General features: G+C 41.4%; 1 protein-coding gene across 4 annotated transcripts in view; it reads right to left on the bottom strand.

Annotated features, from left to right (window-relative positions):
• Positions 1 to 16,041, bottom strand: part of LOC116843728 (glypican-6) — a 223,027-nt gene that overhangs the window by 9,587 nt on the left and 197,399 nt on the right. For all 4 annotated transcript variants that reach the window (XM_032814418.1, XM_032814420.1, XM_032814421.1 and 1 more), the window contains exons 2-3: positions 9,501 to 9,671; positions 596 to 738 (exon numbers count right to left, since the gene is read on the bottom strand). In XM_032814418.1, the coding sequence (XP_032670309.1) occupies positions 596 to 738; positions 9,501 to 9,671 (314 nt within the window). The remainder of the gene's footprint in view (positions 1 to 595; positions 739 to 9,500; positions 9,672 to 16,041) is intronic.

Raw genomic sequence — 16,041 nt, forward strand, 5'->3', positions numbered from 1 at the left:
GAGAGAGAGAGAGAGAGAGAGAGAGAGAGAGAGAGAGAGAGAGAGAGAGAAAGAGAGAGGTTGTTGGCGAGCGTAATTGCGCGGAACGGCTTGTAATAAACTTTAAATCCCGAGACACGCCTCGGCACAGCTCGGGAAATTTTCTTCACAGCTCGCAGTCTTATTTATTCGCGCTTAATGCTTCGGGCGGAGGGGCCACCGCTACGGAGCGAAGCAGAGGACGCGGCAGAAGACGGGAGAGAATTAAAGCGCGATTGCAATTTTCACCGGTGCAATGGACGCGGCAACGCGTGACATCAAACGGGAAATAAACGACTTCTCGCTCGATGCAAGCTGGGGAGCCATGATTTCATGTGAGACCAAATTGTCGAGAGATTAAAAAAGAGCTGTTTTATTCAGGAGCTCCCTCCTCTTTTCTTTCTTGTTCCTTCCTTTATGTAAATGAAAATGCGCTTAGCAACGCAAATACTATCTTCATACCGGATCGCCAACGGGGCGCTCTGGCGAAATTTTCGGAATTTTCGGCGAGAAAGAGTTTCCGGAGTTACTATCTTTGAACGTCGGAGCTACTTAAATGCAAGAAAGAGAGACTCACCGTTCCTTTCGCGTAATAATTCTCTAGCTCTTGGAAGAAGTCCGTGAAGACGTAGGCGTTCTGCTCGTAGAGGATGCCATAGGTTTTCTTGAACATGTCGTGAAAACCTCGCTTGCTGGTTGACAGTAGATCCTTGAAAAAAGCTGCAAACAGAAATGATATCGTGAATGACATCTCGTACGGTGCAATCATTGCCCGACTAGAAATTTACCCCATGGAACAACCTGATTAAAGCCCCATGGTTCTGATCAGATTGATTCCAATCAATTATCTGATTTGTGCAAGGTGATGTTATCGGTTCTTAATCAGGATTTATTAATAATAAAAACTCGACATTTTTTACCTTATACAAGCCAGATAACTGTGTGGGATCAACCAGGATTACTAAGTGAATTTCTAGTTGTGAATATTGATTTTTTTTATTGCGCATGTGTGAGTGTATTCATTAATGTGTGAGCTAGCCTACACTGTCATCGTCAACTTCAGCAACTAATGGCAATATCGACGACACAACAACGAGAGAGGAAACCACCGGCGCGAAAATCTTGAAATGGCTTATCGCCTCCAACCCTGTCAAGCTTTCCGGCGCTTTGACGCCCTTCGCGGCGGAAAATCGCGGCCGAGCGCGAAACGGGAAATTAGTCGGCATTTCAGGATGCGAATCGTCGTCGTCGGCAGGGGTTGGTCGTATAGCGAATTAAAAGCTCGACGAACTTGCGGCAAGCAGAGTCTTCCACACAGCCAGCCACCTCCCTTTTTCCACCTCCGAGTGTTGGCTTCTCCTTTCCTCCGTTCTCCGGCGCTCCTCTCGTCGATCGCGTCGCTTTTTGCACCCCAACGCGACGCGACGCGACGCCGAGCGTCGGCGTCGCGGACTCGTGACAGAGAGGGGCCGGGCTAAAAGGAATTTTAATCACATTCCCCGCGGCTGAAGTGACGATAAGGAGGTTCGTCGGAGGGCTCAGGCGGAGGTGGCGGTGGCGGTGGCGACGGAGGCAGATCGAGGGCGGAAAAACGCTGCTTATCTTGCTCGCGTTGTACACGCTCTTGGTTTGTGCTTTGTTCCTCGAGGGTGTTGCTGTTCTTCTGCCAGATCGAATCGATGGCATATTGGTTGAATGACATTTAGTTTTGTTCTATTGGGGCCTCGGAATATATCGCGTGGGAATATTTTATTAATAGCCGTGCGCCTGTGGCATTTCTTTTTCTGTCGCGGAAGTGACTTTTTTTTGCTGGAATAGGTCATGAGGCAGTGGCTCATGTAAATGCTACGCTACAACTTTTCTGTCGCGCGGAATGAGATTTTATTTTTATTATCAGACTTTAAAGTAAAGTACGACGGGAAATATAGATCGAAATATTCTCAGCTGACTCGAGCGCGATAAGGTCTGCAATGGGAATTTGACCAACATAGAACTTTTTATAACCGGAAAACTTTTATTCACGTATCGACATTTTGTCTTAATTCTTTATTCTAGCGTTTCATTTGCTGTTTATATTTCAGGAATTGCAGTCTATTATGGAAATAATGTATTATGTCTTTTAGTAGAAAAAGTTTTATTGATAGGTTTACTCCTGCAGGACAAATTGAGAATAATTTATATAAAAAAGAACTTTACATATTATTTCTCTATGTAATTGGAAGTAAATATTTTCATATATATCAAATAGACTTCATACCGAGAAAGATTAACATTGCGCTCTGCATTTTCCTCGCACAATAAGTCTATTCTGTAACTTTTAATGACATGGTCGTTATCCTTGCGTTGTCATTACATTGCTTTTCCACATGTTATACCCACGCAACGACAACGTAACGATAACGACATTGTCGTTAAAAGTTACGGAATAGATCTATAGCGAAGAACTCGACTTTCCTTCTTTAGGATCTGCGACACTTCAAAAATCCTGGAATCAACATCCATCGAAGACGGGTCCTTTGAACGGATCGACTCGCCAGACCGCCGTAGTGTCAGCAATTAACGCGAAAATTAGGACACGTCTTAACCCGGGAAGCATCCCGGGTGGCTAACGATCCTGGCTAACGAAATTACTCGCCGGTGCAACTTCGCCGAAGGCTTCCCGCCTGATCTTCCCATCTTTTCCATCGCTTTCACGGCGAGACCCCTTTGAGGTACTTCCACCACCACCATCACCACCTACTATCTCGACCTGACGCCGAAGTACGTACCCACTTTAACCGGCACTTCGCTCGATGGAAGTTCATAGAGGCTTTACGGAGCCGACAGGATCTTCCGTCGTTTATATAGGGCGTGCCGCGACAGGACGTTCGATTACATATGTTTGGGATCGAATTGGTATTTCATGCCTTCGCTCTCAAACCGAGGAGTTCAAAGAGAAAGTATCTTACAAAATAATTTAAAAATTTTTACATCAGTACCAAAACGAATGGTAACTTAATGCGTTCGCCTTCAATCTCTCAAATTAAAAAAAAGGAAGAAGCATTTTGCAAAATAATAAAAAATTTCTGAATTTTACATTAGAATCAATAACACGCTCGAATTTTTCATGCTTTTGCTTTTAAATTGAAAAAAGCAAGGAAGTATTTTACAAAATAATACAAAATTTTTCGTTTTTGTATCAATATTAAAACACACTTGAATAGTACTTCACGCTTTTGTTTTTAAAATTAAAAAAGCAAGGAAAAGAGGTATTTTACAAAATAATAAAAAATCGGATTTTACATAAATACAAACAAGACGTGCGAATTTTTGGAAATGTGCTCGGAGAAATTTTGCAAGGAAGTTTTCGCAAATGCGAATTTGCCTTCTGATTAAAAAGTATCTCGGCTATTTGGAGGATATTAGTCGACCTTGTCGCACGTGATTTTTCCTGGCGAATCGCAAGATACAGATATCCTGCTGCGGGACACCCTGTACATTGAGAAGGGCGGAGGCGGTGCGCCTCCGAGACAATGCGATTTTCCACGTTCATCGATATTCTATACGCTGATACGACGGCGAAGGACCCGTGGAATTCTCGCCGTAACTTATGCACATAGATTTCTGCGCAACGCGACGATATGCCCTTCACGGCGCCGAAGAGCTGAGGTCGCAAATTGTCCTCGCGCGCGGGAGTTCCCGCCGTTTGTACAGCCGACGCGGGAACGCGGTCTCGTGAGAGACACTTTATGTTCAGTGAATCTCATCTTTCACGATTTATCCCGATTTATTCCGATCTCTTGGCTTTAGCTCTCGTCCTAACGCGCATGAATTTCTGTTTATTTTGTAATTTTCACGCGAAGAATGAAAAGACAAAATTTATAGTAATTTGCTCAATTTTATCTCTCTTTCATATGTTCACAATGACATCAACTGTTGTCATTCTTTTTGGCCTTTTAGCCCAATTTCAATATTGTATTATTCATGCTTCGTACACTATTTGTGCAAAAGATCAATAAACAAATTAAAGTCAAAGCTCAAAGAATGAAGTAAAATGCCGCGAAAGATATAATCTTAGAAAAAATGTTTGACATTTGTATTATGGTAAAAAGATATTTTTAATTAAATTTTAATTAAATTTTATTGTAATGTTAGTGATAATAACCTTGTATGTACATGTTACTATTACATTTTACTACAAAGAATATAATTAGGGCTTAAAACAACTATACTTTTAGTTAGACCAACCCATTTAGTTCTCTCAGTGCGCGAAATTTAATTAAAAAAACATTAGTGATTATATTTTAGCTGTCTCATTGCGACATTGCATCTCATTGTGAATTTTTATCAAAATCTGCTTCAGCAATAATTCATGCGAGGTGAGAAGTCGCGAAATTCTCTCTCTCTCTCTTTCTTTGCGGAACACCGGACGAAGTGGAGCGCTACGGAAGATACGTGGAAGATGCATGGCAATTTAATTATTCAAACATACGTGAGAGATTACTTTAGCTGCTTCATTGCAGCGCGCGTGGATCTTGTCTAAAAATAAAATATCTAAAGCGAGTAACAACATTTACTGTGCGGTATATATTTTTCTGCGGGTTGCGGGATACCAACTGGGCGGAGCTCCGTGGAAGATACGCGAAAGGTTACACGGTAAGTTTGATTATTTAAACGCACGTGAGAGATTACGCGAGATCCCATTATGCACGGTGGTATCCTCTCGAGGAAGTTGACTCCGCTTCGCGGGGACTTGCTCTTCGCAGCTGGCGCTTATAGCAACGGATAAGTACTCGAAACGGCTTCGGGGGAATAATCACCGCGCTCGGCATCCCGGGAGGGGGGCATTCAGATATTGCGCGAGTTGTTAACGTTACCTGCCGGTACCGGCGCTAATTACGGCGCGGGAGTAGTCGCGCGCTCCCGCTCGCATTATATCTGCCTATTAATTGTAGCGCAGCAGACGACGACTCGATGCAATCGCGTCTGTTTGCCGCGCGCAAAGTTACAGACGTAAACCGTGTCCCGGATAAAGGCGCCCTTTGTCATCCGCCGGGTAGACTCACAGATAGCGTGCGCGTTCGTATCGGCGCGATAGAAGATAATGGAAGCGCGAACGGCCGGAAGGAAGTCGAACAAATAAAATGCGCCGGTAGACAAAAAGTCCATATTCCGCACCAAGAGTTTTCACCTCGAATACAGCTCGATCGATGCATGTTATACATATTTATTTGACACAACAACGATAACGACCAGAAACTGATAACTAAGGAAAGCGTGATGCTTCGTGCATGCGAAATCGAAAGCTCTTGGAAGAAACAGAAAACTCATTTTACAAATTTACTTTGCTCCGAATTTGATCTGTATTCTTGAATGTTTTGACCTTCATATGGCATGGCATTTGCATCGGCACTTTTACGGTGCTTTTAATTGCTGAAAAGAAGTGTGCCATGTGAGAGTTAAGATTTCAATCGAAAGTGAAACGTTCTTGAGGCTCCTGGGGAGTCGCATCATCCATCTCTTTTTAATGACGTCAGAAGCGAGGAAAAATTCCTGCAAAGTACGTCGAGATAAACAGATATATCCATTTAAAACAACATTTGCGATCGATTAAGTACACCTCTAAAATACTCCGTATACTTTCCTTTTGTTCTAACAATCAACAGATAATTATAAAATAAATGTGACGTGCAATCGTCTTTTCTAACCTAATTTCCTTATTATCTTGTCATATTAATTTTCCGATTATCTATTGATTTTTAGAATAAAAGGAAAGTATACGGAGTATTTTAGAGGTGTATTTAATCGATTTCAAATGTCGTTTTGTGAATATATCTATTTATCTCGACGTTTGCAAGAATTTTTAGCATGCGTTTTCTCGCTTCTGTCGTTAAAAAGAGATGGATGATGCGACTCCCCAGGAGCCTTAAACAACTCGAGATAGAGAAAATCGTGAGTTTGCTGAGTGTTAAAAATTCGAGAATAGCCATTTTGTGGCAGATACAAAGTATCATGTTTCAATTATTGACGTTTGTCGTGATTAATCGCCTCGTTAAATTACACACGAACGCGTGCATGGGATACAAAAATCTCACGGGCGGAATGTGTATCGCGGATATTATTACTTATTTAATTAACATTTATCTCGATGCGTGCGGCGTGATAATGCCGGCGACGTGTTATCGGGTGAAACAAAATCAGGGATGAATTGGAAAGTCACGTATAAACGATAAAGCGGTATTGAAGGGCGGCGGGGTATGAATATGTATGCGTTCGTACGTCGTACTGTGCGGATATTGAATCGCGTATATTCGCAAACGTCGGGCAAACTCAGGCAAATCAAATTTCAGGCACTTCGACCCTGGGATTCGGATATCTAAAAGGTGTATGCAAATGCGAATACGCGGAAACACTCTAGATCGGCGGAGCTGTGGCGTGCAAACACGAGGAAACGAGCGGGAACGGCGGATATCCTGATGATCCCTCGTACCATTTACGGCGCCAGCAGGCGTGACAAATTTCTTCCCCCATAAATCGCCAAATAACAAATCAATAAGGACGTCTTTATTTGCGGCGCGCAGCCGGCTCTTATCTCCGGAATGGAGTCGGTAAGATGTACGAGGTGCTTCTGGATTCATCGTTTTCGCTTTCACCATGCGAATCTGACGTACGATTTGACGCGGGAAATCGATATTCTTCTCCGGGAAATTTACCTCTCCTTTCTGACGCGTTTGTCTTCAGTCTTCGACTAAGTTGTCGTTAATGAAAACCTCGTCATTTCATTAGAATCGTTTCACTAGTTAATACTAGAATGCCCGATGGAGTCGTGTTGACTCCTTTCTAAGGTTTTCTCGTCGTCGTTTCTGTTTCCCGTAGTTTAGAAAAAAAATCTCTTGTGACTTTAAACATTTATTTCTGCAAAATAAACTTTATATCACACAAATAAATGATCAAGTTTCTGTTTCTCAATGTATCGCATCAAAGTGAACTTTTCAGGAATCTAAGGAGGGTTGTTGTTTCCGTGCATTCTAGTATTGATGACGATTTTAGGCGCTCCGAATTAAACGAGAGATACTCCAGAATTGCACACTCGACAATAAAATGATTCGTCACTGTACCCTTCTACACTGTACCTGTCATCTTCCCTTCCTTTTTTCTTTTTTACTGGTGCAATCAACGTAACAATTTTTCCTCGCTTCTTTCTGTCTCTTCGTTCATTCTCAAAGAAAACTATTATCTCTCCGCACAACTTTCGACGCACTGTCATTATTTTCCTTCGATATTTTTATTCCACCCCTTCCCCGCTGCATGTTGGCACAATCGAGTCGATATGTTTGCACAGCACAGCCTCGCGTGCCAGGTGCCTCCTTGAGAGCCTGCACGCACAACACCGTATCTGCACAAGAGAGCACGTGCGTGCGGCTCTCGTGCACCCTCCTCTCGTGTACGTTGCACCCTGCGGTTCCTCTTTAATTAGAAAGAACCTCGCGAGCCTGTGCTCTCGGAGAGGAGCGCCTCCAGCGAGAACTCGTCGTCGACATCCACTTCCGCAGCGCACACACCCCCGCGCAGCCTTCGTTACTCCTGAAACCTCGTTTCATTCTCCACCCCCTCTGGCGCCTCCTTCGCAACAAGCCAGCTCGCGGGGCGCGCAAGATGCGCGAGTGTGTGCGTTCGATCGAGCATTGTGTTTCGAGCATGTCGGTTAAAAAGTTTCGCGCGGAATGCCCCGAGGGTCTGGGTATTCACCGAGGGTGATCTTCCGCGTGACGTCCGGCCGATTAAACTGCTCGACTACTTGCGGGGGTGGACCGCGCGTGTAGTGGAGATAAAAGACGACGGGTTACTCTCCCCGCGGGAGATCTCTCGTGCTTCGAGGCCCTTCTCTTCGACGCTTTCGGCAGATTTATTTTTGACACTCTCACAAGCCTTACCTATACAATAGGTTAAAAATGTAACCTCCACTGTCTGCACTGCTGAAAAAAATATATTATTCCGCCGGTAAGAAAAGCAAGTTTACTCAGTTTACTTTCCTTCCTTTGAGTGATGATTAACTCTTCAACGAAGAATATTTTCTTGTCGATATCTTAAAATAGACATCACGAATTTCAGAATTATTAATACGTTCTCAAAGTCTCATTATTATGTACTCAATTTATTACTATATGAATACATTGTATTAATTTATTATGTACTCGCAAGAAGAATGTATTCTCTTTGTCAAAATTCACGCCAAGACATTCGGACTTATAGTAAAAACTTATCGAAAAAAAAGTTTACTCGACTCTGTAATAAGAGGAGACAAAGCGAATTTTTTTTCAACTTTATATTTTTGATTGAAATACTAAGCTTTCTAGGACTCCAAATATATTTTGAATAAATCTGATGCTTGTGATCAACTTATGTGATGGATTTGCAAATGACCGAATAATAATTATGAAAGAAAGAAGTAACATTTACTTGAATGTATACTTTTTTCCGTATATACTATATTTGTGTAAGATAGGATATGTGAGATACAACAGGATTTAAACGTACAATCGCATTCAATAATTTACGTGTAATAAGAATATGACAATATGACAAGTACTTACGCAAGAAAGATCGCGGTCCTTCGAAAAGATTGTTTCGAATGTATAAAAGGAAAAACTTTCCGACTGGCGGGAACTCGGGTCTCTTACTATGAAATATTGGCTTTGCTTCCGGATGCTGAATGTATGAGCACGGCGAGTTACTTTCGAATAAGTGGATTAAAAGGATTTGAATAAGGCGATTAAAAAGTTTCACCGGTATAAAGCGAATAAAATGGTGAGATGGAAAACAGAAGAACGGTTTACATTGGAGTTTGTATCGGGGACACGAGAGGAGCTTGTTAATCGCGATTATTAAATAGAAAATTTAATTTTAACCTCCTCTCCTTCTAAAGTGACAGACAGACAGACAGAGAAAAAGAGAGAGAAAGAGAGATAACACGTCTCGTATCTAGAAGAGGTCTTTTAATATTTCGCGCGTTTTCAGAATAAATCTATTTTAAAATCAAGACATTTCTTGGCGTAAAAATCCTTCTTTTCTATCTAATTCATAAGTAATCGCACTTAGATTTAATATTTTATAATCGCACGACTAACAAGCTTATCGTCATCGCTTTAGACAGTTCCCACGATAAGTAAAAGGAAGAAAATCCTATTTTAATTTCTTAAAAAGTAAAACTTCATTAATGTCTGATTAGCACGAATACTGAAACCTGTCGTTGATAAGTTAAGCTGTCGTTTCAATTCAACTAATTTGACGTTAGTAACATTGATGAGACACGAAAGAGACTTCGTTGCGCCTAGTCGCTCTTTGGTCGTTTATTCCTTCGTTCGTTCGCTCCACTCGTTGATCGAGTCGAGAGAACGCGTGCTAATCGCACTATTCCCATCGGGCGAATAAAAGAACGCGCGCCACGCGCCGCGGGTTTCCCTTATCGACGAAATTGGAAAAGAAGACGATGTACTACTCACTGTGGAACCTGTTTGCTCGCGCGTTCAGTATCTGGTGCATTTTGTGGAGTGTTTCTTTGGTAGTCTTCTCGTGGCTGTCGCGTGCTCGCGCCTGCAGTCTCAATTCCATGTCGGCCGAGCAGCACACCTCACCGCCGCTGCTCGCGCTGCCGCATACTTTCAGTTCCTTCGCTGTAAGCAAGCGGATAATCAAACAGATTAGTCGGGAACACTGACAAGTTGACGGGATGACGGGCGAATGAACGGGGAGTGGTACGAGTGAGTGGATGAACTCGATTGAAAGTTTATCCTATGGTTTTGAATTCCGATCATGGTTGATCTCAATCAGTCATCTGGTTTATACACTAAGAAAAAAATATTTAAAGAATAAGAACTATTTATTCGGTAAGTACACACACTGATAACATGTTTATTGAGATCTAAATTCTTTTATTTAAATAGAGTAAATAATTGCTCTCGTGAAAAGCTAAGGTTATAAGAATACTTTGTATACTTTGAAAAATATTTGTATTAGTATAAGTAGATACGTTATTAGTACTTTCTCATTGAGTAAATATTTCTTATTCATTAAACATTTTTTTCTCTCGATGTGATAATAATTGCTTTTATGATAAGCAACGTTTTAGAAAAATATGTTTTGCTATTTGAAAGAAACTTTTTCTCAATGTAAGTATTAGCGCAAGTAAATATATTGTTAGTCTTGAATAAGCATTTTTAATATTTTTTTCTCCCCTAAGTTTCTCTAAATTTTTTAAAGTCGGGAAGCAAAGATTCTGAGTAGAGTAAAACGCCAAGTAGCCGATATTCTGCCATTGGTCGGCACACTTGCACGATTTAATCAAATGTTAAGTTACATGGGGATTTATTGTTCATTTTCTTAATCCCCATACACCTTAATATTTGATCAAATCCGCGCAAGAGTGCCTGCTACCGAACGTTTCACGTTGTAGGAAAGTTGCGTTCGCGGCACCCTCTCTCGCCGACTTTTCCAGCGACGAGAGTCGCACTTGCCGAGTCTTGGAGAAGAAATCGCGAAACGCGAGTTCCGCTCACCGATACACGCCGTCCGTTTTCCCCGTCGACGATAACGGCAGCGGCGATCGACGGAAGGAAGCAAGAGGGGCGCATATTCGAAGAACGCTAAGCACACTCTTTTCTTTCCAAGTTGCGTGTTTTTCTTAGAGCCGAGCGTCCCGTGCAAAAAAGTTGCTTCAGCTGGAGGATCAGAAAGGCGTACTTAACGCATGAATATGCGTCAGGAATACGACCGCAAGGGAGCGAAATGTTTTCCGGGTATGTACTGCCGCGCGGCGGCTCTCGAGCATGCTTGAGAGGAGGGAATACTCGCAAGCGGCGCAAGACGCCGTTGCGCCGGAGAGGAGTTTCCGGTAAATGCAATTTAGTTTTGAGAATCCGAGAGACAACGAGCTACGTACACAAAAGCCCGGCCGGCGCTCAGGCACCAAGCCGAAGACATTGTGTTCTCTCGCCGCGCAGAGGGTGAACACGCGACTCCCCGCGCGCTCGCACGTTTGCATTAGCGAGTGTCGAGTGCTAAATTAAGCGCGGAAATTACTGTACTTGTCCCGAGCGGCTTTTGTTCGCCGCCAGCGTTGCGCGACGCTCGCGATGTTTGCTCAAAACGTACTCACTGGCAGTTTCGGCTCGCTTCGGAAGCGATTCCGTCACTTCTCCCTCTTCTTCATTCGCAAAACATGCGCCTATGCGTGCCTGCGTGTGTGTGCACTGAGAAAAAAATACTTCAACATTTATTTGTTTGGGTGTAAAGTTTATTTTCTGGGAAATAAAATTTATTTCTGCAAAATAAACTTTTGAGTTATACACACACACACAAATAAATTTTCAAGTATTTTTTATTTAGTGTAGGTTGGTGGATTTGTGATTAGCCGTGAGTTGTCACAATCTCGGGAGTGATTTAATTAATTTTTCTTAATTTTCCGTTGTAGTCTTTCGACTGCGAATTAAGGGTAAATGATTGAGATTATCTCCGCAGCCAAAATCATGAATTATTAGCGCAAATTATCGAAAAATCTCGACGTTGTCGCACCGTAAAAATTCAACGATAATTCTTTACGGTAACTAACGGTCGTATTAAGAGGACAAATTGTTTTTTTAAAGTCACAAGAAAGCGGAAACAATATTTGGGAATTTATTTGAAGGAAACTACAGCGTAAATATGTCTAAATTTTATATATGCCATTAAGTAATATATTTACATAAAAAAATAATTTATAATTGTTTTATGCGAAAATGAAGTCACATTTATTTAATAGTTTTCTCTAAATCAATTTCCGAGTATTGTTGCTTATTTGGTCTAAAAAAAGTAGTTTGTTTAGTAGTTATTACTGGAAACTTATCTCGTAAGAATTCACAAGGAAACATAGGCAAGCCGAAAATTCAGAAAATTCTGAAACATTGTGTGCAAATAGAGTAGTACATCCATAATATAAAACTATTTTTTGTTTCTGCTAAATTTCGATTTAAGGAGGTGAAACCACCCCTCGAAACCAATGAGTGGGGAAAGGGGGTTCAACAATTTTTCATTTTTGCAAAATTTGAATACATCGTTGCAAAGAGTATAAAATATTCTATCACTTTTATACAAACTATTTTTTCATATGCGTTGTATTTTAAGAAATATTCGCTAAAAATAAAAATGTTATGTTTTTTCGAAAGATGGTTTCACCCCTTTAAATCGAAATTTAGCAGAAAAAAAAAAGTTTTATGTTATGGATGTACTACTCTACTTGCACACAATGTTTCTGAATTTTCAGGTTGCCTATGTTCCCTTGTCAGATTCTAATTCAAAGTTGAATTCAATTGAATCATACGATATGTCTAGCATGAGATCTGTAATCATTATTTAACTGAAAAATTTGGATCCAACTCTAAACACAAATCCAAGTATTTCGCTCGAGAGAAGAGTTTCAAACAACAACTATTAATACGAGCCTAACTCGCCGTACCAGCGACGCGTTTGCTACAGAGAACGGATAGGGTGGGCGGGGTTAAGAGGAAGGGTTAATCGAGCGTGCCGGTACATGCCTAAAATTCGTCGTTGTACGAGCGGCGGAGTCGCGGAGAAAATCGCTCTCCAAGCGCAACGCAAGTCGCTCGGGGAAAAGTGCCATTGTTAGGCTCGAAACAGGAAACATCCCGCGGGCTTCTACCCCTCCTTCCGCCACTTCGTCCACCATCCTCATCCTCATCCTCCTCTCCTCTCCTCTCTTCTCCTCTCCTCGGGCACGACTCTACTTCAACTTCGTGATTACCGTTTCGGAGAGGTCGGCACGAATAACGCGCGCGTTTTCGGAGAGGGATGAAACGATCCGTCCAATGAAAAGGGCGGTTTCCTCGAGGGCACTCCGGAAAACGCCGGGGATAAATGCGGAGGCGCGCCGTGGTCGTCGCGCGGATGTTTAAAACGCACGCACGTACCCACCCACACTCGCTCACGCACCTTCACGCACACTGCGACGGACCGTCGGCTCGTAATCCTTTGCGACACCTCGCCAAGTAATTACCGGACTCGTCATCGCTTTAATCGCCTTAGCTGCTGCGCCAGGCGCGTCGATTTATTCGCGGCTTTGCGGGCACCCGAAATCGCAGCCGCACCGTGTTCAAGGTAAAGCAGCAAATAGCGACGTGAAATCACGATGAAAGATGTGTATGTCCCGGCGGGGCCAACGACACGAGTCGGATTAACGAGATGATCGAACGCGAATTTTCATCGGGACGAACAAATCACTCTTCCTGCGCTACTTCCTCTCCGTCCTTCATCATTGTATAACTTCATCGTACATTTAAAAGTTGTGATATTAAATTTGCTGGAGGATGAATCTTTGCTATACGCAGGAAATAAAAATTTAAGGAAATGGCTACACTTCCTGGTTTCAAGTCATTTCTTCTTTCTCTCTCTTTTTCTCTTCCCCTTTCCCTATTTAGTGCGCTGGGAAAAATACTAATTTTGGAAATTTTCCAAAGGATTCAGGTTTATCCTCCAGAAAATTTTATACTATTCTTAAATTTTCTCGTCCCATTTCTTTCAAATTATTACACGAGCTGTAATGTCGTTCACCAGTGAGACGTTCCGGCGACACTGTGCTTAGCACAAAAATTCTGGACGATGGAATTCCAACTTTTTTAAATAAAAATTATTTTTTATGCTTAAAATAACGATAAATAGTATGGTCAAAACCCTAGGTTGATATTTCTATTCATTGTTTTGAAAAAAGTTTGAAAACTTCCGATTTTTCGATTATCTAAACGTGAAACCTCCCCTTAAAAGAGAAAAAATTGAAAGTTTTGAGTTAGATACGAGCTGAAACACGATTATAAACGTAACGTCGTATACATTTATTATAATATATGATTATAATTATTATAATATATTCATGTAAAATATTCCAATCTTATTGTAAATTCAGATCGGAATATTTTGCGCGGGAGAGCTTTCAAGTAACGATTATTAACGGAGCTCAATTATCTGACTGTGCAAACAGATAATGTGGAACGTCAGAAAGACGAATGCAATTCTTTGCGTTCTCTCGATCGAGATCGTGGTTTGAACGACGACGATCGGCTGTCTCGCGGTATCCTCGATATCGAATCGCTGAAATTGTGTTGCGAGACGCGCGTAATCGAGTTAAGCTCCCCGGCGAGGCCGAATCACGACTCGTCGCACACACGCGACACAGATCGTCGTCGTCGCAAGCGATCTTCCCATGAGTGTCGGGGATAAACCGGTAGGACGCGGGAACCGGGCTCCTTATGGGACTTGGCTCGACTTCGCCGTAGTCCCTTCCCGCGAGATTGCTTTTTCTTCGTGAGTTCCTTCCATTACGGAATGGGGTACGCCGAGTACGTACGCGTGTATGTACGAGAGTCAATAACGAGCAACGCGCGCTTAAACCGTCGAATTAATTAATTACCGAATTAAAATGACGTCACTCACAGGATTGAGAACTGTATTAGTGCTCCATAATAAATGTACTCTACTAAAGTGAATAAATGCTTGATTGAGCCACTAAAGGGAATATTTCACGAATAATCAATAAATATTCAATGAATAATAACGAAAAATCAATGAACAATAATGAATCGATGAACTCGCTGGTTTTCAGCAGAAACACTCGTTTTAATGCTCCGTCCTACATTTCACTGATTTTAACTAGTGGAAATAAGATTTCACTGTGTGTGCAAAATCTGTAGTATATGAATTTGTTATATGCTATGCCAAATTCAACTTTTTGTATTTGTGGAGATGGAATTAGTGGCTTCCATGTGATTTGCATGTAACGACGATGTAACGATTTGACCGTTTTAGCAAATTACACCAATGATAACGAACAGCTATTATTGACTGATTCAGCGAGATTTTCATTAAAGGTGTTTCAGTAAAGGGTATACTGACTGTAACTTTAAAGAATAATAAGTTTTTCGCACTAAAACCTAAATAGTAACATCATTTCTAGCAAAAGATATTTCTCGCGCTGTCAAAAGTCGTAAAAATAAAAGTAGAAGTTTGCACACGCCTTTTGTCGAGAAATCACATTATAGTTTTCTTAAAGCGGAAGGCTACAGGCTTACCATATTTATTGCGAAGTGGAACTTACTTGAATCTTATTTCTCACATGAGATACTCTAAATTTAGAATCAAATCTGAATTTTTCAATTGAGTCACATGACACACGTGACATTTACTTGCAATCACGATTTACTGAAAAAAAATTCATCTGACTCCAAATTCAAATATCGTCTCACTTATCGATACGATCTTTTAAGGGGATGCTGGAATCGATGACGAACTCGAACAATGTCGATAATGCAGAGACGATCGTTACTAACATAATCACGCTATCTTTTTTGTATTTCTTGTATATACAGAATTTACATGAATGTGTGTAGCTTTGTTTTACCATATTCAATGGAAAACTTAACCATATATGTGTAGAAATTTTTCTGCAAACTTTTTCGATATTTTTAAGCTTTTAAAGGCAGATGCGAAGGTAAAGCAATGTTTTTCAAAATTGCTCTGTTTGGAGCATCCACACTTTCGGCATGTACAACCTGCGAAACTTTTGGATCAAGCAAATATTATGCTGACAGATTGAGATTTTACATTAAAAATTTTTTTGTTCGTTTTCGTCACATGTCGAGCAATACTCTAATTTATCTTTGCACGTACTTTTATTGCGTAAAAGTTGTAAATTTGTAATTCTGTGTAACCAATACGACGTAAACTTTGAAAAAAAATGTCAGTGTTCTGTCGGTAAAGTTTTCAGCCTCAGCATTCCCTTAAAAGATATCTTAAATAACAAAAGACAGAGAAAAGGAGAGGGAGACTTGATGCTCGGTATTTTTACTTCCAACAATGGAAAAATCGCAAACAGCAATACGAGAGGTAACTGCGCGCGTCCCGATCGCGTTACTCCGTTGCCGGATCAAAATTGGATTACTTTTCTCGTTAACTGTTTGCATCGACGGGAGGCCGGAGGTTCGGATAGAAGTGTAACGGGGT

Source organism: Odontomachus brunneus, unplaced genomic scaffold, assembly GCF_010583005.1.
Source record: "Odontomachus brunneus isolate Ranch 3 - 2012 unplaced genomic scaffold, Obru_v1 Obru_scaffold_035, whole genome shotgun sequence".
NCBI classification, from domain to species: Eukaryota; Metazoa; Arthropoda; class Insecta; order Hymenoptera; family Formicidae; genus Odontomachus; species Odontomachus brunneus.